Below are 25790 nucleotides of genomic sequence, written 5' to 3'. Positions count from 1 at the left end.
TATATTCCTAAGTGAAATAAATAAGTCACACATGTGTAAATACCGAATAGTTTCTCTGGTGTGAATAAACTGCAATAATACATAAGATCCTAATAAGATTACTGACATTGTGAAATGGGAAGAAAGGGGCTAAAGGTGTAGGGAAGGTGGGATGGGTAGGGGGAAGGGTAATAAGGGAAAAGAAAAAAATGTGTGATAATAAAAGAAAGGAAATAAAGTGTTTGTAGATGGGGAGGGGGGGAGGGAGTAAAGGGAGGGCAGGGACAAGGGGAAAAAAATGAGAACCAAGACCTGTCATGTAGAGGTACAAGATCCCAACAATGAATATAACTGTACTGTATCCCTAAAATGTACCAATAAACTCAATTAAAGCTGAAAAAAAAAAGAAAAAGAAAACAATACTGCAGGTAAGAGTTCTGCAAATAAAAGGAAAGTCATCAAGTTGGAGTTACCTTTGACCTTTTCTTTGTTCTGAATATTGAAATGCATGTATTGAATATTATAATGTAAAATTCCTCATTTCAGAACCAATTCATTTAATGACCTAGTAGCAGGAACAAAACTCAGTCATTAAATGAGGAATGTCTATATTTATTTAGGATCACTCTTGGTAGTCTAATTTTGAGCGCTTCCAAATAAATTGTCTTTTACATTTAATTATTTTTGAAATGGGCAAAAGTTTCCATTTGATCTTTGTAGGCACTTTACCTCATTCTACCAATGCGGTTTATTACCATTCATCTGAGCTTTATAATTTGCACACTTTTCCACATTTGGAGTGTAATTTACTCTTAATAACACTATTATCATCCATATGTTTCTGATTGGGGTGGGAAGAAGGGACTGAGTTTAGTTCACACATCTACTGATCAACAGACGCAGGTTTCAGGCACATGTATTCTGACAGGACCAAAGCTGTTTTTCTTTCTTAATATCATTACTTCATGCAAGCAAAAGTAAGGTCCATGACCTTCTTTTGCAGCATTAGAACAAAAATTTATTAGATTTCAACAATTACATCCTTCCTAATTCATGCCTTAATGATTTATTCATATGATGAAATTTATTTTTCGTGCCAATCTAACTTACAAAATACTAGCTGCTATTTTAGTCACTTAAATATGTTACTTTAGTTTCCTATGTGTGCTAAGTATTTAGTCTCCACTTTTAAATGAAGAAAGTTGCTCACCATTACTCAGCTAAGATGTAGTTTGAATGCAGTTCTCTCCTATTTCTATGTGGGTGTACTATTAACCTCTTAACTCGGTATGGCATAAAACCTAATAAATTTGGCTGTAAAACTAGTACTTCAAGTCCAAGCTCTTTCCAGTTTTAAAGTAAGAACATTACCCTCCCATCTGCCAAATCAGACTTATTCTGAATATTTAAACAAATAAAGCATGTAAAAGAGATTTTTAAGCTGCAAATCTCTATAGTAGCTAATTTATTATGAATCTAGTCAATTTCATGTATTGAGAAATAATGAAAAAGGAAGAGCTCCCCACAACTCTTGGTCACCTCCTGGGTCTTTGTAGAACCACTTTTCCTAGACAGGCTTTAATTCTATGTGCCTGCACCGGAATTGGAAATTCGGAGCACTGTCAGAGCTCTGAAGAAAACCATTGGAGCTTGGTGGCACACCTCAAACTCAGCTGCACAGAGGACTGGTTCTGCTGAGAGTCTAGAGGCCTCTATTTAAACCTGCTCACTATCCGGATAGTCAGACTTATAAGAAATAATGGTGGCAACCATCCTTACAATGGTAGCTGGTGCCTTGCTAAAAGAAAGATAATCCAGCCTTCACCATAAAGTACTTACAAATTATACTAAACAAACGTGTCAATAGCTATTAATAGTCCTAATCAGCCCTGTTAAGTAAACAATTAAGAGATGGCATAAAATACACCCATTTAGGCATAGTGGCTACATTTTTGGAGTTTTAAAAGGAACCATTTAGTTTTTATAGAATTTTTTATTAGTACATGTTTGCAGTTCATGCAGTTTGCAGTCATCTTGGGAAGTGGTTACATACATATATTACAATTTGGTTTCATTTAATCCCCTACCCTTCCCTTCTCCCTGCCTCCACCAGTTCCCTTTTATTTTTGAGACAGAAATAAAGCTTTCAATGGAGCTTAAAGGTTATGAAACAATAAGGTGCTACTCTGAGAAATTCCACTTTCTGAGAGCAAATTTCATGAACCAAGTTCCGTTCCCAATGGTCTGCTGGTATTCTAAGATTTATTTTTAGTCATATTACTATTTAATCAGAAAAATATTTTTTTATTTCTTCAAAAAACAACTTCTTGTAAGTAGTGCTTCCTTTTAAAGAAAATTGTTTTTATTTTTTTAAAACACAACTTCTTATAAGCACTGCTTCTTTAGAAGGGCCATGAAAATGTTGACATACTCTAATAGTGAAAATTAAGAAGAAATTGTGGATTTACAAGAAAGTTTCTTTGCAGACAACATTTTAGGTTGAGATTCATCTCTACAGTGCTTAAAACTACAATTTCAAGTGTGGTCCAAGGGCATCATCATTGCAGGCAAACTTGGCACCAATGCAGGATCCCATTCCATGAACTCACTCCAAGCCATCAAAATCTGAATCTACATTTTAAAAGATCCCCAGATGATTTTATGTATTTTAACAGCTTTAAAGAAAATATCAATGTACCAACTCCCTACTACCTGAAATGCTATCAGGAAACCTAATGGGTTTAATCTAATGAAAAGTCAAAATTATTCTGCCACCTGCCTTGCAAGCCCAAGGACCTGAGTTCGATCCCCAGTACCAAAAAAAGCAAAAATTAAATTATGCAGTCCAAGAAGGTACATGACTCATATAAAATTGCCCACATGCCTAAGTGTATCTGAAGTGGTCCCTCTGATATCCATAACTCGTGGTCATCTCCAGAATGCACTGACCATCGTCCTAGCCATGCTCAGCGGCTGTGCTGTAGTCTTTCCTCCCTCTTCAGGTGCTGTGTTCTCTTCACTTCCTCAGTGCAGCACCCACTGTACAGAACACTAACACGAAGGTAAGGAGTACACAAAGGGTGGGAAAGATGGAATCTTCTTAGCCTTAGAGCCTATCGTGTTCTTTCAGAGTTCAAAGAAACCTAGTCTATCTATATGCCATATATGACTATGCCTCATTTATGTATTAAAAGAAATGCATCTTTTCATTAGGAAAAATTAAGACAAATTTTATTGTTCATTCCTGCAATATATTTCTATATTTCTTTGGGAAGCAGGTTTTTATAGTAGTTATGAATATCCCACGACATACATGACATGATGCCATTTTCAAAATATGATTTCCTATGTTCATACAGCAAGCTATTTTAAGAGTACCTAAAAACAACCCATAAGCATATGCTATTAAAAAATGAGCTCTCACAGTATACAAAGAGGATCAAGTAAAGCATCAGATGCCTTCTTAGCTTAAAACCTGTGACCAAAATTATAATGATTTTGTTTATAATTATTCTGAAAAAATACCCAGCAACTCTAAGAAAGTTATAACAAGCCTAATCAATGCTCCAATTGTTTATCTTAAGGAATACTTTCTTTAAATAATGTAAATAGTCTTCATAGAAAATGTTCTTGCTTGTATTTAGTACTCTTTGCTCTTTCCTACATTGCAGTAACATAAACACATCCAAGTAGAAAATGAAGGATTTTGGTTTCTGCCTCTGTTTGGGGTTAGTATTGCTTTTTTCCTCATTGAGTTTATTGGTACTTTTTAAGTATACAGTACAGCTACCTTCATCATTGGGATCCTGTACCTTTACATGACAGGTCTTGGTTCTCATTTTTCCCCTTACCCCTGCCCTCCTTCACCTCCTCCACCCTCCTCTATTAACAAAGGTTAGTATTTCCGTGTTATTATTTCAAGAAAGTAAAAAAAAAAAAAAGTGTCGACAATTTTCATCTAGTAGCATCGGCTTTTCAAAAATAATTGTATTAGGGTTGAAGTTGATTTTACCCAAATTTTCCTAATGTATGTTTCAGTTAATGGAACGGTTGAACGAAAAGGTGACCGTAGTTACAATGAAGCAGTGTCTCACTTGTCAGTGTCTGTATCCAACTCGCACTAGAGTTTGTGACCCTGGGTCCTGGCTCTACTACTCTCTAAGCCTGTACCCCAAACCAGTCACTGCAGTTATCTAGTCTTATTTTCCCTCTTCTGCAGCATAAAGCTAAAAATTAAGCCTACATTTTAAGTTTATCTTGAGAAATGAATGAGAAAAAATGTTTTAAAATATTTAACAGTGTCTGGCCCAGAGTAAGAGCTCATGTCATATTAGACATTGGATTTTTTTTTTAATCACACTATTATGAGCCTGGGATTGAGTTCAGTGTAGCCACCCCTGCCTTGCAAGTGCACTGTCCTGACTTTAACCTCTGATACAAAAAACAAAAACAACAGCAACAAAAATCAGTTTATCGTTCAGCCAAGTTTGAAAAACATCTAATATACAGAAGTCATTCTACCAAATTCTGAAATGCAAAATGACCTCACCTTAAAACAGCTGTTCTTATCCTTTAAAATGTAGAATGTAAAATCCCTAGATCTTTCCTTTCTCTTACAGCAGCCAGACTTACTAGAAAGGGTCTATCATGGTTTCTTCACCTCCTCAACCCTCATGCATTCCTCAACCCTCCAACAAAGAAACAAAACAAAAACAAACAGCTTTTTCACTGCAGCAAGCCTCTCCCATACAAACATTGATGAGTGTCTTTCTGATTCCAAATCTCATGATCACTTTTCAGCTGTAACTATGGAATCTCTTCTGTTTAGTGTCCTTTGTGATCTCCTTCTCTAAAATGCTGGCATACTTTCCCTGTCCTCACCCCTTTTTTTTCTCCACATCCAACATTCCCCATTCTGTAAACCTTTACTATGATTTCAGTAAATTCAACCAACTTAGTATCAACTGGTAGCAGATAGTATGATAAATATAGAAAGTTTATTTAATCAAGGACCTAAAAGGCTTTAAAAGATCTAATATAGAATATTTCTTATTTTCCTACTTTCAGGTATTTTCTTTATTTTTTATTCCAGTTTGATAAAGCTTTTCACAATTGGCTAACATTACCAGATACATTCAAATGTAAATCTACCTTTTGATTTCATAGATTGAAAATACCTGGGAAAAAACTGCACCTTGTAGCAAACATGTACAGACTTTTCTTGTCATTATTCTCTAAAAACAGCACAGTATACCAACTACTACATTTTATCACCCATTTTATATAAGGATCTGAGCATCTACAGATTTTGATATCTGTGGAGGGGTCCTTGGAACCAATTCCCTGGATACTGGATAGCTGTAGTAGGAAAAATAAAATGGAGATGATTTCGGCTTTACTTAAATTTACTCGTATAATTGGTTTATTTGGTGGATTTGGAACATAGATTTGGGAGAATGTTGAATTCCGCCTTATAAATTTTGAATGTAGAATGATGTTGGGCTACCTAGATGAAGATGGCCTACTGGTAATTGTACATGTGTATCCAAAGTCTACATATGGTATCAAATTGAAGCAATATCTTTGGAAATAACCTGGAAAAGCTTATCTAAATCTACATTCTTTAAGCTCTGTCCTGAATGCTTAGTCAAATCACAAAATCCCAATTACATTTTTATGGGAAAGACCCAAGTTTCTCTAGTACAATCTTTTTTTTAAAATTGAATTTATTGGTGCATTTTAGGTATACAGTGCAGTTACATTCATCATTGGGATCTTGTACTTCTACATGACAGGTCTTGGTTCTCATTTTTCCCCTTGTCCCTGCCCTCCCTTCACCCCTCCTGCCCTCCCCATTTACAAACAATTTATTTCCATTTTTTTCATTTTCTCATGTTTTTTTCTTTTCCCTTATTACCTTTCCCCTACACTTCCCACTTTCCCTACACCTTTAGCCCTTTTCTTCCTAGTTCAATCTTTCTTAATACTAGATTTTTTTTATTTCTGTTCATGTTATATGGTGGCTCAAATTTAAAATTTCTTCCTAATTATCAATCAACATGTATGTATTGAGAGCAGAATAAGGGACAAACCCTGTCCTAGTTACTGAGGATAATATAATAATTAACATAAATATGGTTCTTCCCTCTATAGGTTTCAGTCTCATTGGAGACTAAGTTGTCAGTCATCTGTAGTGAAGACATACAGATTTGTCTTGTCATTATTCTTAATCATGCAGTGATCACAAGTCAAAAAATGTCTAAGTAAAAGAAAAGCTAACCTGTTTTGGGCTCCTAGAGAGCTCCCTAAAGAAGTAACATGTACTGCAAGAAGGTAGAGTGATTTGTAGTCAATCATATGTTCAAGGAAACGCCTCCTAGGCCATGAGAGGATCTTGTTAAAAGATTTCTTTCTACAGCAAAGAAAGAATTTGGCAAATTGAAGAAAAAAAAAAAAGAAAAGACATGGGTGACAGATGCATAGTGAACAAAAATAAGAGCAGATAAGAATACTGATGGGGGATGGTAAAGGTTGACTTATGTGGATGAGCACCAGATGAGTCAGAGTTTGACCCCTGACGGGTTTGCGAACTACTGAAAGTCCAGGCAGCACATCTCACTATAGCGAAAATGAGAGAACTGAGATGCTTGTCTTATGTTAGCCAAATTTACTCTTTAAAATTTCAACCCATTTGATCTAATTTTCTCACTTGCACTGAGGCATATCTGATATACTGTTTACTTTACCTATTTAAAGTACGCAGTGTAACGTGCTGAGAAATTCATGTACATCTGTGACACATCATCACATTAAGTTGATGACAATAGTCATCCTGTCTGGAAGTTCTCCTTTGCAGTCTCTCATTCCCCAGCACCTCCAGTAAGCCTCAATTAGCCATTGATCCAGCCTAAAACATGGTGCATGAAAAAACTGTTTTGCAAAAGAATAACAACCGAATCCATTTGAAGCCATAGTTCTTTGTTTGATGTTGTGTTGGTTTCTCTGTCTTTTCCAGGTATGCAGTGCTATTCAGAATCAGGATTTCACTGTGATTGAAGACTACTGCACTGGCCTCAAAGCCCTGCTTTATCTGAAGAGCATTGAAGAGCTACAAGACTGGGATGGGCAGAGTCCAGCCACCATGAGCCACCAGAAAGGGAAATCAGTCCCACCTATTGCTGAACTCACTGGAAAGGTATGTGCTCACCTCTGTGGTGTGATTCTTGAGAGCTCTGCTTAGTGTGTTTCTATTTCAGATCTTGTTTACCTTCCCACATTCTCACTCACAGAGGAAACACAGCGCCTGGCGGATGTGATTTTTGCAATAGACTCATTCTGAAGCAGGTTTGATTACAGCTCTATCATGGGTCTGTGAGTTACCTTTTTATAAAGCCAATATAATACAAGGTCACATAAAAGAACAAGATTGAAGTTTGTGTGTAAAGTGCTTCCAAATTCTTGCTTACTGTGGCGCTGACTGGCAGTCTTTCCAGTGGGAGACTGCGGATTTCTTTATTCTTTAACAAGCTCTGGAAATTATAACATTACCTTTCTATTTCCAAGACAATCAAATCACTGGAGTCCTGAATAACATAATGAAGTTTTTTAAAATTAAAATCTAATCAGTATCTTTTGTAACAGCTTCTGCTGTGTGGTTAAACCTGGGCTCAAAAGGTTATGTCCCAACTTTCTCACTAACTGCTATTTTCTAAGAAATATACACTACATTTACATTTTGTATAATACAGTGATTTTAGCAACTCTTTTCTAAAACAACATTCAGCATTTCGCCTTTGTATTTCCTTTGTATTATTCTAAATAGACAACCATTGTCAGAAGACATTTCTTGAGTCCTGAATGAGAGAAGGAAAAAATTATAATTCTTAGTCTTTTCAGCTTGTCACTACATCAATAATTAACTTTAAAAAAAGAGAGGCAGTATAAAAAGATTCTTTAAGGAAGCATTTAATAATTCAAATGAATCTTAACTTGAAGCAGGTCACATGAAAAAGAATGGAAAACAAAAACCCCGGGTACCCTGCTTTGGATGGCTGGGTGAGGAACTCAGGGAGAATAAGAGAGCATCATATAACTGGTTATTCTACTGAGAAATATAACTGTCCCTCTCCTAACACATAGACAAAAATAAAACCATCTTGAAGAATAATGTGTATGATTGTGAGACCAATAATGAAAAAGAAAAGAGGCAAGGAAATAAAATCTTACAATATGAGTTCCAGGAAAATATCGTGATGAATGATTCCATGAGTGGCAATCAAACAGAAAGGCTGTGACATTAATATTTATAATATTGTAATTAGCAAGACAGTGCCTAAGCAGCACTGTTAGTGTAACTAATCATATTATCATAAACTGAGTCTGCAGTATTTAGCCAGAAAGGGTTCTTGCTTTTATCAATGATTGTCAATAACCTAGATTTGTTTACAACTGAAAAAAATTCACAAATGACATTAACTCGTTCAATGTAAACATCTCAAGGAAATTGTTTCAGACATGATGTATATGATCATCTATAAAAGCATTGTCTCAAATGTGGGTGGTTACCACGTGAGCTGAAATATAAGTAGCAGCATTGCACTGTAAATGTTTTCATCCTTAAAAGACTTTCACGGTCATTTCAAAACTTACATATTCAAATAAAAGATGAATAATGACTGGGAAACTTGTGTGGATGACACAAATGGAAATTGATTTTCTAACTAGATTCAGCCTTTATTTTAGTAAGGCCACCTTCATCAAAATCATAAGTGTATTTTTCAACATTATCAATTTTTAAAAAGATAGAGTTTTGCTATGTGCTTATATTGGTGATTCATTTCTCAGCACTAAGTTGAGGAACAAGCAGATGGTCTGGTAATAGATTTGTGCTCCTGAATTCTCTGGTGCAGACTGACATGATTACAACAATAGTGAATATCCCCTTTAGGTTAATATCCCTAGTATTGAATCAAAGTGCTCTGAATGCAGGGTACAGGTGGCATCCTAATTGTTCCTTCCTTGTGGTGTGTGTGTGTGTGTGTGTGTGTGTGTATGTGTGTGTGTGTGTGTGTGTGTGTGTGTGTGTGTGGTATCTTTGAAAGCAACTCATATTATGCTTTCATTAGCTCAAAAGTAGGCTGCTGATCCTTACACCTTATAGATTTTTTCATGCTAGAAGGAAAATGAGAGATGTACACCTTTTATTGGAAGACTCAGTAGAAGTAGCTGGCTTCTTTAGTCAGGAAAATTTTGCTTGGAATGTACAATTCTTATACCATTTAATCTTTCATTCATAGGTCAGGCTAAAATAAATTTGAGTACTTAGGAAAACCAATTAAAATGCAGTGTTTCATGATGGACACTAAACAAAACTCTGACTATAGAAAGAACTGTGCCTTGTTAGCCATGTTACCCTTCAAGTGATTGATACAGTTCATATACCGATATTCCAAGCTTATGCGCGCCTCATTTTCTATTTAACTCCCCAAGCAATGTTCCTTCAGGTAACTTTTGAAGGGAAAGAAGTGATGGTTTTATACTTTTACAGTGTAAATTGTTTAAATCAGTACCTAAAAGAGGAGAGCAAATCCTTGGAAAGAGTGGTCATCAGTTTTGCCACAACATAGTTGCCCATATGTAAATATTGGTGCTTAAAAACTATGAGTTATTTTAGGGGGAAATACAGATTTCCAGGCCCCATGCATCCTGACTCAGTTGATGAGCAGTAGGTCCAGGAATCTGCATTTTCCCATCATGAATCCAATGGAAGATTCTTCATTGCCAAAAGGAATGGAGCAGATGATAACAGCAACAGCACACCCGCAGGTTGAGAAGCTAATCTTGAGCAGAACATGGGGAAATCTAGCAGTAATGATTTTGAGCCAGAAAAGAAATGAAATAGAAAGAGAGGCAAGAAAGGAAAGTGAGATTTAACAATGGTTTCTAAATGGCCAACGGTTAGGGATACCTAATGAGGAGTCTGCATATAGGACAACAATTACTAGCAGGGTTAACAGCAAAACTACTAGGTTTGTGTGATGCTTCATTGCTTAATAGCTAGACAACTTGGACAAGTTGCTTAATCTCTCTAAACCTGTTTATAAATGAAAGACAACCACAATAGGTCCTCAATCCCTCATTATCACTTCCGAAACCTAAAAAAATGATGAAATCATTTTTTTTTTTTTTTACACATGACTCATTTGGAAGAAACCCTGACCTGAACTAATGTGAGCTTATAAATAATCTCTTCTTATTCTTCTTAGAGCACTTTTAAATGTTTACTGCAGACAGACTAATGTATTTGATTCCAGGTTGCTGCCCATTACCTTGCTGGGGCTAGAGGTGGGAGTGTTTAGGTCAATTTGGGATATGTGGACCATTTTACCTTTCTTAACCTTCTGCCCACATCTGAATCAATGCATGTTTTGGCTCCACATATTTTAAATAAAAACTTGTAAAAAATACCTAAGTAAGTGGGAATATAACTGCAGACATACGTTTACACAGAAATTCTTAGAATCGGAAAATAAGTGGATATTTTAATGATAGAAAATAAAATATTTCTCATGGGTGTTTTGAGATGTGGAAAATAAAAATTATGTTGAGATGATCTACTTAGAAATATGAAGGAGATAAAGCACTTCAGTATTGGAACAGAAAAGCACAGAAGGAAATGTTTGCACTGTTCTACACTGGGGATGACAGCAGGACCTACAGAAGACTCCCCGGAGCCTTGGAAGGAAAGCAGCAGAAGCCAACATCTTCTGATGGCTTGAGGTCCGCAAGATTTCTCACATGCTGTTACCTGCATCTATTTCAGCTTTCCAATTCACCAAGGAAAAATTCTTAAGCATCGCCTTCTCCTCACATTGACCCCTGACCTCTTAACAATCAATTTCTCCTTTTCTTCCTGAACCTCAGGTGCAGCGGATAGCACGCAGCAGTTGAGTTTGTGCATGCCTGCTTTTTCTTTTAGAGACTAAATCATATTATACATGGCTTATAAATAATAAATATCTTATTCATCTTTGTATTCTAATAAGAGCTTAATAAATGTTGTTTGAATAAGTACTAAATAAATAAATGAATAAGAACCTGGAGTGGTAGTAACATTAGAATTAGTAGTTACTTGACTCTTCAAGCTATTACGTTTTCTAGTACATAGATATGAAAAGAACATTAAAAAAAGCTTCCAACTTAAAATCCCATTTTGTGCATAAGCCTAGTTTAATAAAATGAGAGGGAAACAAGGCATAATAAAAAGAGCAAGGTAGGCAGGTAGGCAGCCTTCATACATTTTTGGCTTGACAAAATGTGTTCAGATTGTGACTCTCTTAAGGGCTCAGCTCACACCTCATGTGCCAGTGAGTAACACAGTGTCTGCCAGATTGGGGCAGTGGCACAGAAGCCAAATTGCTCAATGAATGTAATGATCAATCACTAATGTATCTTTTAATTTACCTTAAATTTCAAGTCTTTTACTAAACCATCTACGAATCTCTTCCTTTCATGCGAGGAAAGTCAAGACACTTCTTTCTCTGTCATAGTCCTTTGTTCATATAACTAGTATTTCTCATACTGTCTTCTAGTTATCTGTCTACTTGTCCACTGCTGCATATCTTTAAGAACATTTTGTGTCCAGAGATCATGGTCTTATTTATAACTGAGTTTTCAAGCACCCAGCACAATGCTACAAGTTTATAAAATTAATTGCACAAAATATTCATGATGTTCTTATTGAGGAGAAAAAAAGAAGAAAGCCAATTTATAACTAAAATTCAAGCTAGGCTCTTTCAAGAATAGCAGTCATTTTAGAAGAAAACAGTAAATGTGCCAAATTACTTTCAGTAGGTATTAAAACATGATAAAATACATATCAGTGGTATTAATAAGTGAATATAATTTTTGCTCATTAAAACCTTCCATTAGGATAAAATCACAAATGCTGTCATGGGCTTGTATAGCAACTCTGACAACAAGACTTTGTTTTGATGATGAAAACTAAAATTGTGTCCATATGACCGGAGACATCATTTTTAGTTATTTTTAAAGCCAAAAGAACATAGTATCATAAAACTACCATTATGTGGTTGTGGTGATTTTATATGTTGTTGTCTGTTTTTTATTCACTTCGGGCAAATTTTCCATCACAGAAAACAAAATACTCAAACATAATGTAAAGTCCACAACATTGCAAAAGGCCTAATAAGAGCAGTCACGTGAGAACACTGTAGTGCTTCCTATTTACAAATGTAAGCTTCTGTGTCAACAGAGCTGGGGATGTAGCTCCGTGGTAGAAGGTTTGCTTGGCATATATGAACCCCTGGATTTGATCTTCAGCATTGGGAAAAAAAAGGTTTGTGTTGGCTTTCTAAATGGAGAAATAATTTCATTAAAGAAAAATACCCAAATCTGAAACATTTGATGAATTATGATAAAGGCATATACCATGAAATTCTCACTTCCACCAACATATAGAACATTGTTAAATCCTCGGGGATCCGTTGTACTTTCCCAGCCATGATCTGACCCCTACTACCACCAGAGCAAACACCATCTAGTTTCTATCAACATAGAATTATTTGTTCATGTTTTTATGAACACTATTACATATTATTGGTTCATTTCTTTTTATTTGGAAACACACTCATTTGTTTATTCATATTCAGTGACATTTGAGCTGTTTTTACTATTTGTTATTATAAGTGTTTTTATAAGCACCGTTGCATAACTTTTTGTGAATATATGTTCCCATTTATCCTGGGTCATATATAGCAATGTGATTTCTTCATCATTAAGTAGATATATGACTTTTACAAGAAGCTTTCAAACCGATTTGAAGTGACTATTCCATTTTGCATTCTTGCCAGTTTTGAGTGAGTGTTGGGTTCTTCCACATTCCCCCTGACATTTAATGTTCTCTGGCTTCTCAGGGTTAGGCATTCTAGTACATCTGTATGAGGATCTCACTAGGATTTTAGTTTTCATTCGTTCAATAGCAACTAATGAGTTTACAAATTGCATGTCCTTGTTGGATATGTATGTGTCTTCCTGTTTCTGTGAAGTATTTTTTCAAATCTTTTGCCTATTTTTGATTGATTTGAATTGAATTTTAGGCATTCTTAATGTTTTCAAGGTATAAATTCTTGAATTAAACCATTTGACAAAATCTAACATGCATTCATTATAATAGCCCTAAGTAATCCATTAGAGAGAGAAACTTTTTCAATCAGTTGAAAGCTATTTTTAAAATATATAGGTAGAATCATAATTAATGTTAAAAAGATGTTATTTTCTCCTATATTCCATGTTGTAGTGGGGGGTCTAAAGAGTACAATAAGGATATAAAAAGAAATGAATGGTATCTAGATTTGTAAGATAGGTCTTAAACTATTTTTATTTGCAGATGCTATGATTATGAAAGTAAAATATCCTAAAGAACCTATAAAAACATAATTAAAATAGGCGAACTTGACAAAGCTTCAAGATTTAAAACAATGCACAGAATTAAGTTATAAAAAATAAACACTGGAAATTAAATTTTAAATGCCATTTGTAATAGCAGCTAAAAACTGTAAAATACTGTGGAACAAATTAAAATGCATGCAATATATGCATACTGAAACCTAGAAAGGATTGATGAGGAAAACTTAAGGAAAACATAAATCACGTGATCCTGTGTCAGTTTTCTCCAAATTTATGATCCCAGTAAAATTCCAACATGTAGTTTTATAAAAGTTGGAGGGCTGATTTTAAACTTTACATTGGAAATCAAGGAATCAAAATAATAACAATAATCTAGAAAAAGAAGAATAAAGTTAGAAACTTATACTATCTGCCTTCAAGATTTTCTGTAGATATACAATAATCAAGCTAGTGTGTTTTGTTGTCAGAACAGACAAATAAATCAATGGAGAAGATAGAAAGTTAAGAAATAGTCCCACACATATACACTCAACTGATTTTTGAAAAATGTGCAAAAACAATCCAATGGAGAAAGGAAAGTCCTTTTGACAAATGGCACTAGAATTAATGGCGTCTCATACTTAAATAATCTCATGCCTACTTCATAGAGAACATGGAAGTAGACTTAGATATATCATATCTAAAGGCAAATTTGAGGTTTCCAGCAAAATTACCCACAAGGCATATATCAATGTACTTCTAGATTATAAAATTTTAAATGAAAGTATGAATAAATATCTTCATGACCTTGGTGCAAAGAAAAATTCTAGGACAGGATACCAAAAAAGTACTAACTATACCAAGAATAATTCATCAGTCATGCTTCATCACAACTAACTTCCTTCTGTTCATCAAAAGACAGTTAAGAAACAAAAACTCAAGTCACCAAATGGGAGAAAATATCCATAATACTTCTATCTCCCAAAGAAACTTGTGACCAAAATAAATGTATGTAATATCTTAAATATAACCTGGAATAATTTGATCTCATCAACCAGTTCTGTATATAGAACCTTAGAATGAGAAATCTTATCATAGGAACCTGCCTGTAGGCTCTTGCCCCTTGTTTTCATCTATCTGCAATAGGTCTTTCTTTCCACATTTTTCTCTAGTAGCCATTATCAGTGCTCACACAGTAAAGGGAAGAAGGGAGAGAGAGGAAAGCATTTTTCCTTTAAGTTCACTTATGACCCTGTAGTCCTTGTCTATATTATCTTCTCCCATTGCAGCTTTGTCCCTGTGGTGATTCTTCCTGGGACTGCCAGATGGTTACATTATGTTAGAGAAGTTTCAGATGACATTTACATTTCTGTCATTCTTTGGATAATGACTGAAATACAAAACATTATTACAAAGAGCAGTTTCAATGACTACAGCCAGATTTCATGAAGCTAAATATTTTTAATTGTTTTAGTTCATTGTTCATTTCATAGAACATACCAGAGAGAGAGAGAGAGAGAGAGAGAGAGAGAGGGAGAGAGAGAGGGATTACCATTCCCTATAAGTTCAAAATTTTTAAACTTAAGAGATCAGAGTGTGCTGCATAGATGTTAGAGGGATTTAATCTCCATTTCTAAATATCACCAGATGATTTTGAATAATTTCTTAGGCAGAATGCCAGACTACAGACTGTCCTATAAAAATAAAACAGGTACCAGTTTTATGAAGATGATTATTTCTACTTGAAGTAAAAAATACTGGACAAGAATCCATGACCCCTTTAGTAGTTCTGACCATCTGATAATCTCTGCTTGTAATTATCCCATAAATAAGTCAAATGTGATGTGGTAAAAAGAAAGAAACTGGATAAAGAAGATGTGATTTTTCTATAAAATGGAATACTACTCAGCCATAAAGAATGAGACACTAGATTCATTCATAGTTAAATGGGTACATTTTGAGGATATACTTCTTAGTGAAATAAATAAGGCAAACATATGCAAATACCAAATAGTATCTCTGGTGTGGAAAACTAAAATAGTATTCAGGATCCTAATGGGACACTCAGCAAATAGGAAGAAAAGGACCAAAGGTGTAGGGACAGTGAGAAGGATAGGGAAAGGGGAATAAGGGAAAAGGAAAAAAATATGAGAAAATGTAAAAATGGAATTAAAATGTTTGAAGGGGGGAGGGGAGGGGAGGGTGAAGGAAGGGTGGGGACAACAGGAAAAAATGAGAACCAAGACCTGGCATGTAAAGGTACAAGATCCCAGTAATGAATGTAACTCTACTGTCTACCTAGAATGTACCAATAAATTCAATTTTTTTTAAAAAGAAAGTATTTGGAATCCAAAAGTTCTGGGTTCAAATCTAGGCATAGTGTCATATTAGTAGACCAGCTACATGAATCCCCCATCAGCCACTTCATTTCCACAAAGCAAATTGAGATAATGATACCTCTTTACAGATATTTTGTGAAGATCACAAATCATTTACATAAAATTTATAGCACATAGTAGGCAATCAATGCATGGTAGTTATTATTGTAATTGTGTACAACACATACATATTCCCTAAAAGTTCAAGTTCAAACACATACACACACACACACACATACACACATATGTATATATATATATATATATATAAACATTTAGCTCATTGTTTATTGTTCATTTCATAGAACATAGCCGAGAGAGAGAGAGAAATTTTTAAGTAATACTACATATGTGACATGTCCATATCCAAAATATATGGATAATCTTATAGCAAATTTAAATATTTGAACAATACTGTAGGAGTTCATTTCTATCTTTTATGTACATTTTTCAGATGTCATGTACATATTGTTTTTGTAAGTTTTCTTAATCTTCCATTATATCATGGTCTTGCTAGCTTAATTTTATTTGATCTGGTGAAAACCTATCATCTTTGTCCTTTGAAACACACCCTTTCACACAAAAGCTTCTAAATAATTCAAGAGAATTTCCTTTCTAGCTAAAATAGTTAATTTTAAGTTTGGGCACTAATTGAACCAAGTGATCAGTCATTGTTCCTAAAATAGAAGGGAGGAGTCACTGCAATTGCCAAATTGAATGTAATAATGTTTGAATTTTTTATAAATCATTAAGGGATGTGCTGATACCGGTAGGAGTCCCCGTGCTATAGAAGATGTAGTTCCTTGGAACCAGAACAGTTTGTAAATCAATAAGACTTCTCAGCTTGGGTCCTCGCATGCCAGGGTGAGTCAGTTCATTCTGCAGGGCGACTGTAATCAGTCGGTAGTACCTGTGAGCGCAACACTTCTGAGGCAAAGCCAAGCCCAGCAGAAGTGTGTGATCAGTTGTCAAGACCTGTGTGAGTACGAAAATGGGACGAGATGTTGACGAACTTGGCTTTCCACTTCTGTGTCCAAGTGTGAGCTCTGACAAGTCAGCTGGGTGGGGAATTTCTGTTGCAGTTTTTTTTATTAATTTTAATCACCACAGCTGCCTCCTTGCCTGCCTGCAGTAAGAAGCAGCTCACCAGCATTTTCATTGCCTTGCCTTTCTCCCATCAGTTCCTTTCCTTTGTCCAAAATGCTTATGAAAAATATGAATTCTCATTTCTCCTTACCATATAAATTTGATATCTAATTACCAAGCACAAATGTAATTATTTCCTTTGTCACATTCATGAAAGTAAGTGGTTAAGTATAATGCCTCATACTTCATCAAATGTAACTACTTTAATCAGAATGCACCTTATTAATATTAATTATATACTTAGAACTTTGTGTAAAAGTGCTTTTCATCCCCAACACAGCTTACATTAATTTGGGTGTTACTTTTAAAACATGGAAAAATGAGGTTTTTCTTATTCTGGGTAGAGATTGAAAATTTTAAAATATTTTATTACGATAAGCAAGTAAATTAAAATTTGAGTTCAAATTCTAGCCTTAACTATTCTTTGAGCTCTCTCTTAAGAACTCCCCACAATCAGTGGACATTTGTAGCAAACCAGTTAGTTTTGTTTTTGTTTTTTTGAGTCAGGGTCTCACTAAGTTGAGGCTGACCTGGAACTCACGATACAGCCCAGGTTGGTCTCGAACTCACAGTGATCTTCCTGCCTCAGCCTCCTGAGTGCTGGAATTACAGACATGCACCACCATGCCCAACTGCAAACCAGTTAGTTTTGGTCCTAATCGTGATTTTTATGAAGTTAAACAAAATATTTCTTTGTAATTCTGAGTTGTCTCTGAGACTTTTTCTGAAAAAAAAATGTATTTGTTATATCTTCAGTTGAGCCTATCTTCCCACTAATAAAGGGAATATTAGAATAAAAACATAATTTCCTAGTAATTATAGGAGTCAAAGTGTCATTTTGATAGTGTAAAGAGTCAATGGAAATTTTAATTATATTAAGGTTTAGACCAATTAGTCTGGCCTAATCTTACCCAATTAGTCTTGCCTAAATGTGCATTACTTAAAATAAAAAATGGGGGATTTAATTTATAAATAAATAAAACAAATCATAATTAAATTATTTTTTAGCTTCAAAATAATATGGACCATAATCTCTAGAAAAATACTTTACCAAAACCCTAGAATCATAAATAGGATAGACCAGTGTATTTTCAATAGCACAAAATAATTGTGTTAGGTAAAAAGAGCCAAAAATCAGGACCAGACCAGGACCATAACAAGCCTTTATTATGGGGAGGATCTTCTGGGCTATCTCTGAACAAAGGAGAAAGAGCAGCACAGCAGAACAGGGAGCTTTTTTATACGAGTGGGCTGGGCTTAGACTGAGCTGGGGTGGAATTGAGGGAGGTGATGACAAGAGATTGGAGGAGACTGTGACATCACTAGGAGGAGCTTGTGACATCACTAGCTGCTAGGAGGTAGCAAGTATCTGGTTACTCTTTTGGCGGGAGAAGAGGCAGGATGGGAAGAAGCCTGTCCTTTGTTGTGAGAAGCCATATTTTGACATGGAGACTACTAGTCCATGTGGCAGCCATCTTAAGGCAAGGGAAATTTAACAAATTGGCCATCCAATTACTGGCTCTGGGGGTCCTATAGATTCTTTTCAGGGATTTGTCCCAGATTCTTGGTGTCATGAACAAAGGTTGGACAAGACACATGAAAAAGATAGTGAGGGTCTACATTTATTAAGGTAGGACAAGAAGTATCTCTTCAGAGTGTGGTGGGCAACTGAGAAGTTCAGAGTGGTGAAGAGGTTTATAGTTGAGTCTTTTGCATCTCTCATTCCTCAGCCTGACGTCAGATCTAGGCCATCCTGTCAAAAGCACCCTTAATTTTGCACAAGATGTTAATGAAGGATTAAAGATAGTGCTTTCTGATTGGTCCTAGCACAGACTTTGGAAACTATGTTCTGTGACATCTTCTGGGTCTCTGTAATTGATAGATCACATCCAATTGTCCATCCAGCTTCTCCTGGCCTAATCTCTTAGCTCAATCCAGATTTGACCAAGTAGGTTTAGCTATTCGGGTAAGATATCTGTCCTCTTCTTGCTAGAACTGCTACTCCATTTGGTTACCCAAATTGACCTACTAACCACCCAATTCCTAAACACCTACTCTATCTTATACTGTATAATCTTGGAAATCAGTCTTCCTAGTATGTCAGATCCACACCCTGTAATAGATCTGTGCTTCGCAGTCACAGGTGACCTGCTAGAAATATGGCTGAGAAGATGCGACAACCTCCACAGAGAATGTACCTAATGCTGCACAGAGAATTCTTTGATTTGCAGCTTCAGGCACTGTGTGTGAAGTTGTCTTGCAAACTAAAAGTGCCCTGAAGCTTCCCTTCCAGCCCCTCACACCTGGCTGGCCACTCTGCTGAAGATTGTTTCCAGCAAACAAAGACCAAGCTGTTTGAAGAAGTACTGCCATACATCTTTAAATCATTTCACTTGTCTTCCCCACTTACCAGTGTTATCCCATTTTATCTTATTTTAATCATAAAACCTTTCCTAAGTCTTCTGTTGACAGTTATTCTCTTCATATTCAACTGACCAGTAGAATATCACTCATCATGGATGTCAGGCTTGACCTGGTTGTGAACTGGTTAATGAATATGCTGTTTAATTCCAAGCTACAGTTTGACAAGATTTAAAAAATAAATAAATAAATAAATAAAAAACACAGGCGGCTGGTGCAGGTTTGACAAAAGGACAAAAGTCACGCTATCTGAGAGCAGATGTAACACAGAACACAAGATGTGATGTTCCCAGCATAGAGATAACAGCTACAAAGTACAGCATCTTTTCAATCCCAAATCACCTGAAAATATCCATGCATCTGCCTTAAATACTGCATGTACCTGGACCACAAATATTTTCTCTGACTGCTTTACACGACAGATGCACCAGACCTCTCTTCCAGTGCCCTACAAAGTATGATGGCTTTTCTTTGTTCTCCCTCTTGCTTGCTGTTAGTCCACTTCTGCCCAGGTAAATGAAGCCTATACCTTTTTGCTTTCAGAAGCCTGTAGGGGTGGTCTTGTTCCTCTGCCATTTGTTACAATTTAAGGGCTATGAGTCTGGCATCTTTCAAATCCTAAGAGTGACCAAGTATTTCCTTTGAATGTAGATCTCAGCTGAAACTGAGAGAAGTAAAAATATGACATTTTTGATGAACCAGTCTTCCTAGGGGGGAAAAATGTTCCATTATTACTGGAGAGAGTTTTCATTGATAAATACAGCAAGCCTGCAATGTGACTTGACTTGTTTGTGCCTTTTTTGTTTGTAGTAGATATTGCTAGTCTCACAAGCGTTCCCTATTTTTTAATCCTTCCTGGTTCTATAGAAGTTAAATTTCTTTGCCTCTTGGATGCTCCATCTGAATAAATAACTTGATTTAATCAATGAAATGCAAGCAACATTTGGTAGGTGATTCTTGGGGCAGAAGTGTTCAAGAGGCAGTATTCAGTTCTCCTTGCCTCTTTTCTCTGCTGTGACAGAGGAAGTCTGTCTCAGATTGAGATAATGGCAACATAAAATAAGTAACATTGACCACTGAGACATCGTATTTCTGAATTGCAAATGCTACTGCAAACTTTTTTGTGAGTGAAAGATGAATTTTGGTAAGCCACAAGATTTTAGGCTTGATGATTACCACAATCCAATCAACCTATGAGAATTAACATAGAATTCTATATAATTTATAGCAGTTTCCAGAGGAGTTGGACAGCTCTTCAGCCCTGTGAGAAAGTGTAAAATGAATGAGTTCATCTTCAGTGTTCTTCACATCTCTTTCTGTACTTCTTGTCCCTGCTGGCAGCTAGTGCCAGGAAGCATTTTCCCATTTCATCACTTTACCTGTGGTCCAATTTCTTGGTCAAGCACCCAAAGCTACCACAGAACCTTTTTTCCATATTAGGCAGCTAAAATATTGTTTCTTCCATTGTGCCTCTACAATGGACTGAATGTTTGTGACCCCCTAAAATTCATACACTGAAATCCTAACTCCCAACAGGGCACTGTTACTGAAATTGGGCCTTTAGAAACCAGTTGTTCACACGGAATTGGTGCCAATATGAAAGAGGTCCCAGAACAGAGAACCCAGGCCCCTTCTTTCATATGTAGACACAGTAAGAAGGTACTAGCTTTGAAGGAGCAAGCCCTCAGTAGATACCAAGTCTGCTAGTACTTTTGTCTTGAACTTATCTTCCTCCAGAATGGTAAGAAATAAATGTCTGCTTTTTGTAATATTTTGTTATAGCAGCCCGAACAGACTAAGATAGGCCAATTTTAAATAAGTTATGAGGAAGAGGATAGTCTACAAGTGACTGAATCTAACTCAAGAGATGAACAGAGTATGAGTTGTACTCATGAGTAGTAAGCCATAGACAACTTAGATCCTTTCTTTTATCTCCCATTCCATGGCCAAACACCTGTTTTGATAGTATGTATCCTGCAGGATTACTCAGGATTATTGAGAGAAGTAAAGACAGTCTGAAGTCAGTCATGGTGTCACATACCTGTAATAGCTGTAGTAGCAATCTGGAAGGCTGAGGCAAGAAGATCACAAGTTTAAGCCCAACCTGATAAATTTAGCAAGACCATCTCAAAACAAAAAGAAAAGTTGAAAAAGTTGGGGATGTAGCTCAGTGTGAAGGCCCTGGGTCTAGTCCCAAATACAAGAAGGAGGAGAAGGTGGAGTGGGAGGGGAAGGAAAGAAGAAAAGATCTGAACTTCTCCCTTTCCCAGCTCAGGTTCTAGTCGTTTCTGTTACCTATCAGTTAGGACCATACGCCCAAAACTGTACAGTTGTGTTAGAGTCTTTTAGAGTGAGAAACCTTTACAGTGAAAAGGGATACAATGTAGTAATAGACGAGTTCAGGCCTACTTCCTTCCTTCTGGAACCCCTATCACCTCCCTCCTTTGCCTGTGGAAATGAAAGGGATTTTTATCAGCATCTGCATATTATCTAGACTGAGAAGGGTGGGTGGTTGCTGTTCCCCAGGCATGAAGAAGTTTGGAGAAGCCATTTGTAAGGAAAAAAATCTAACTTTAGAAGTTCCATTTTATCATGCAGTTTACCTTGTTTTCTTTTGTGCCTTCAATTAATCAAAGATTTCTACCCACCTCCACTCCCCAAATTACCAAAACTTCCCTTGCTAAAGTTATAAATGATTTAGTGATCACCAAATTTGTATATTTCCCAGTTCGTATTTTACAAATTGTATTCCCACCCAACAACTCACCTCTCCTGCACACTTGAAATTTCTCCTTCTATGTTTACCCACTATTTTCTTCTGATTTCTCTCTTTCAAGCAAATAATTATTAGCAGCTAGTATGTGACAGGCATCATTAATTCAATGTAATATAACTATCATCTTTAAGGGATCACAGACTAGTATGGAAATTAGAAAATAAAAGAGATACTTATAGCGTGATTATTACTGTGATTCAGATATATACACAAGATAGTCTAACAGGAATTAGTGAGACAGGAGTAAAAATCATGTTAGGCAGTAAGGACAGCAGCTCCAAAATGGAGTTCAGAACCCCAAAATAGAACGCACTGACTCATGACCCTACAGACATCTTACAAAAACATCTGGCAGCTGTCCTATGGCTGTCTGGTACCTCATCAGAGCATGATCAGGTAGACTCTTGGCTCAAGGGTACATTGCCCCTGCATGATGGGCATTGTGTGGACATTACATGCATTGGACCCTAAAAGTATGTAGTCTCTTCTAAAGACTATATCGCTTTGAGTTTTGGGTTGCTTGGCTCTTCTTCTAGAGTTAGACTCCAGGTTCTTCTTTTGCATCTCAAACAAAGAAGTAAACAAAATGAGCAAAATTTATTTAAAAGTGTAAAAGTGAAGAGTGAGAGAGAAACTGACTCTGCAGAGCAAATTTAAAACAAGTAAAAGAGGAAAAAGCAATATAAAAGAACACCCTGGAGAAAGCAGAGTGGGTTATCGGGAGGCAATCCATGGTATCAGGCTCCTCACGGCATCTGCATCCTCATATGCTGTCCTAATCTCATGGAGACCTGCAGGAACTTCTACACAGGTGTCTGAGAGGCGGTGCTGGGATGCCATGCCTCAGGCGGACCTCGGGTCTGGGCCATCCAATTGAGAACCTGTTCATGTTCTTGCTAGGCGTCCGCGTGCAGGGCTTTGGGAACTGTCCTGCCCATGTAGTTAGGATTTGTAATTAACAGGTCACATCTACTTCCCCAGCCATCTTGGGCACCCCTAGTCTCCTGTCTCATGTCCACAATTCAGGTTTCATCACATTGGGACATGACCCAGGTATTCTGGTAACAATAGCAAGAGTCAAGAGGAGATTGAAAATGTTTTCCCGAATAATCTGCAATTTAATTTCCAGTGTGAGTGGGTGGGAAGAATGCCTAAGACAGACAGCAAAGAAAACGCCTGGAGATAAACGATATTTGTTTGTGTGAAAAGAACCTTCTTGGAAATAACCTTCTTTGTTTTTGTTCTTTAAACACCTGTATGGCTCTCCTCTATATGTGCTCATCTGACCCATGAAGCCAGTTATATTTCTTGTTCTTCTCTTCCAAATTTGAATCTCAACAAAACCCTCCCTGGGGAGGGACCCTACACGCCCATGTGTTCAGCTTTCTAGTGGACTTTGTCACCCAAAAGCCCAGTTCGGTGATCTTTCTGCAACCTAGGAATAAAACAACAGTAGTGATTATCCCTGACAATTATATAAGCACTTTATAATTTACAGAGCACTTTGGCATACATTATCTCACCAGCTGCTTCCTTAATGTAATAGCAGCAGTGGGCAAAAAACCATGTTACTGCCGACAGCTCTCTTCTGACCTTGGTCTTTCAGCCCCACCTGCTCAAAACAGGAGAGCAGCTGGAAGAGAGCTGATTAGAGGCTAGAAGCTGACCTTGTGTGGGGACCGGGGGAGTGTGACAGCAGTGGTTGCCACGCCCACCTTCTCCATCTCCATAGAGGCAAGAGATCAAGCCAGAGGTTTCATGGAAGAATGTGAGGAACTGTACAGAACAGCAAGGCTTTCATGGTCTGCCTAAACTCAGGCTGAGGGCGGCAAGCATCAGCTTGTGGGAGGTTAAGCACTTATCTTACTCTTCCCCCTACTTTTCTGATTTCTCATTTCTTCCATGCATTAACCATCATTTTGAAAGTTTCATTGGGTTAATTAAATTCTTCTAGTGTTGATGCTAAGAAAGCTAAAACATTTTCAGCTGAGATTGACACTACTCAAGACATAGGCTTCACTGATGTTTGTTCAGTAACACTCCAATATGTCACAGGATTGCTGAGGGAACATCTGAGAGCTATAATGAGCTAAAAGTCAAGTACAGAGGAAAATGTGTTCCAGACTGCTGCAGATGTTCTCAAATCAAATCATATTTCTGTGAAATGCCATATAGAATATTCAGCTGTTGAAAGAAGCAACATGAAAGAACAGTTCAATTGATTTGCTCTGTGTTTAAAAAATTCATTTAAGCTAAATAACATGGAATGGGAATTTTTTTTCACTTTTGAACCAATTAATAAGAGATGCACTTGATTCTAATGAGCTTCAAGGATGATTTTTCCTGGGCTAAAAGGAATGCATTAACTGATATGGGTAGGAGTTAAGGCCCAAAAAAGGCAGCAGTTAAATAAGGGAAACAAGGTAGGGTTGAAGGACAGATATTTTACAGGCCCACTCCTTTTCCTTTATTCTTTTATCCCTTTGACACCAAAATGCAACATAGCTCTGTAAAATTAATTCACCGCAATTTTGAAAAATCTGTAATATTATGCTACTAGTTTATTCTCCTGAGAAACTCAAAAGGAGGCTTAGCAGAAGGAAGTGTATAAAGGAAATGTTTTGGTAAATGCATCCTTTGTCATTAATGACTTACACACCTTGAAACAGGTATCCACGCACATCACCATAGTTTTGGTAGCCTAGCCTGCAATTAGGAAGAGCTTTTAAAAATAAAAGATGGTACTGGGGAAGAGCAAACAACTAGACTAAAGGAAAAAAGAGAGAAAAATGCTTTCCCGATGAGATACTATTTCATACCTGTAAAAAAAGACTAAAGTTAAACATTCTAGCAGCATGACTGATAGCAAGGACATGGAGCAACTATAAATCGCACACTTTGCTCAAGGATGTATAAATGGCACAACTACTTTGAAAAATCCTTCATCCACTTCTTGTAATACCCAACACTTCTACTCTTAGGAATCAATTCAAGAGTAATAAAAATACACTCATCAAGTTTTATTACATAAGAATCTCATAGACATGTTAAGCGAAAGAAGTCAAACACAAAAGAAAACCTAATAATGTCTTGTAATGTCGATTTTCAAAAGGAAAGAAATACATCTATTATCAGAAATCAGAAGAATGGTAGGTAAAGACTGACCAGAGGAAGGCACAAGGGAATTTCTAGAGTGCTACTTTTGTACTCTACCTTGAGTGCAGTGACAGTTTCATGAGAGTATGGGTGTATTTTTCTAAACTCCTCTAACTGTATACTTGGAATTGGCATTTACTGTGTGTGTACATACACAGAAGTAAAATGCATTAATTTTTAAATGAGAAAAGGACAACTCAAAGAAATTGGAGGGTAATCACTTGGTGATATTTCTAGGAACAAAATAAAACATATAAGAAATCCTGAAGACTTTTTTTTTAATGTCCAAATTACTTTTAATCAGGATGCCTTTAGGAATTAAACTTTCTGAAGTTAACCATTGGAAAAAAGTAACTGGGACCTAGATAAAAATCTTGGCTGGGTACCAGCTTAAGGAAAAGGGATAGCTGGGGGCATAAACAAATGTATTTCCCTCTGCCAACTTGCCAGCAGCTGGGTGTGAAACTGGAAAACTTTAGACCTTGCACATCAGGGAAGCTAGCTGAGCTTAGAAATCAAGAAGGGAC

The 25790-nt window shown here is 36.5% G+C and overlaps 1 protein-coding gene across 1 annotated transcript in view; it reads left to right on the top strand.

Annotated features, from left to right (window-relative positions):
- Dpyd (dihydropyrimidine dehydrogenase) overlaps positions 1-25790 on the top strand; it is an 826486-nt gene that overhangs the window by 706627 nt on the left and 94069 nt on the right. The window contains exon 21 of the mRNA XM_010639922.3: positions 6995-7174. Within this exon, the coding sequence (XP_010638224.1) occupies positions 6995-7174 (180 nt within the window). The remainder of the gene's footprint in view (positions 1-6994; positions 7175-25790) is intronic.

The sequence above is a fragment of the Fukomys damarensis genome, unplaced genomic scaffold (assembly GCF_012274545.1).
Source record: "Fukomys damarensis isolate Sample0158 unplaced genomic scaffold, DMR_v1.0_HiC HiC_scaffold_33, whole genome shotgun sequence".
Classification (NCBI taxonomy): Eukaryota; Metazoa; Chordata; class Mammalia; order Rodentia; family Bathyergidae; genus Fukomys; species Fukomys damarensis.
Note: the sequence above shows the minus strand (reverse complement) of the source record. Positions and strands in the feature narration are given on the sequence as shown.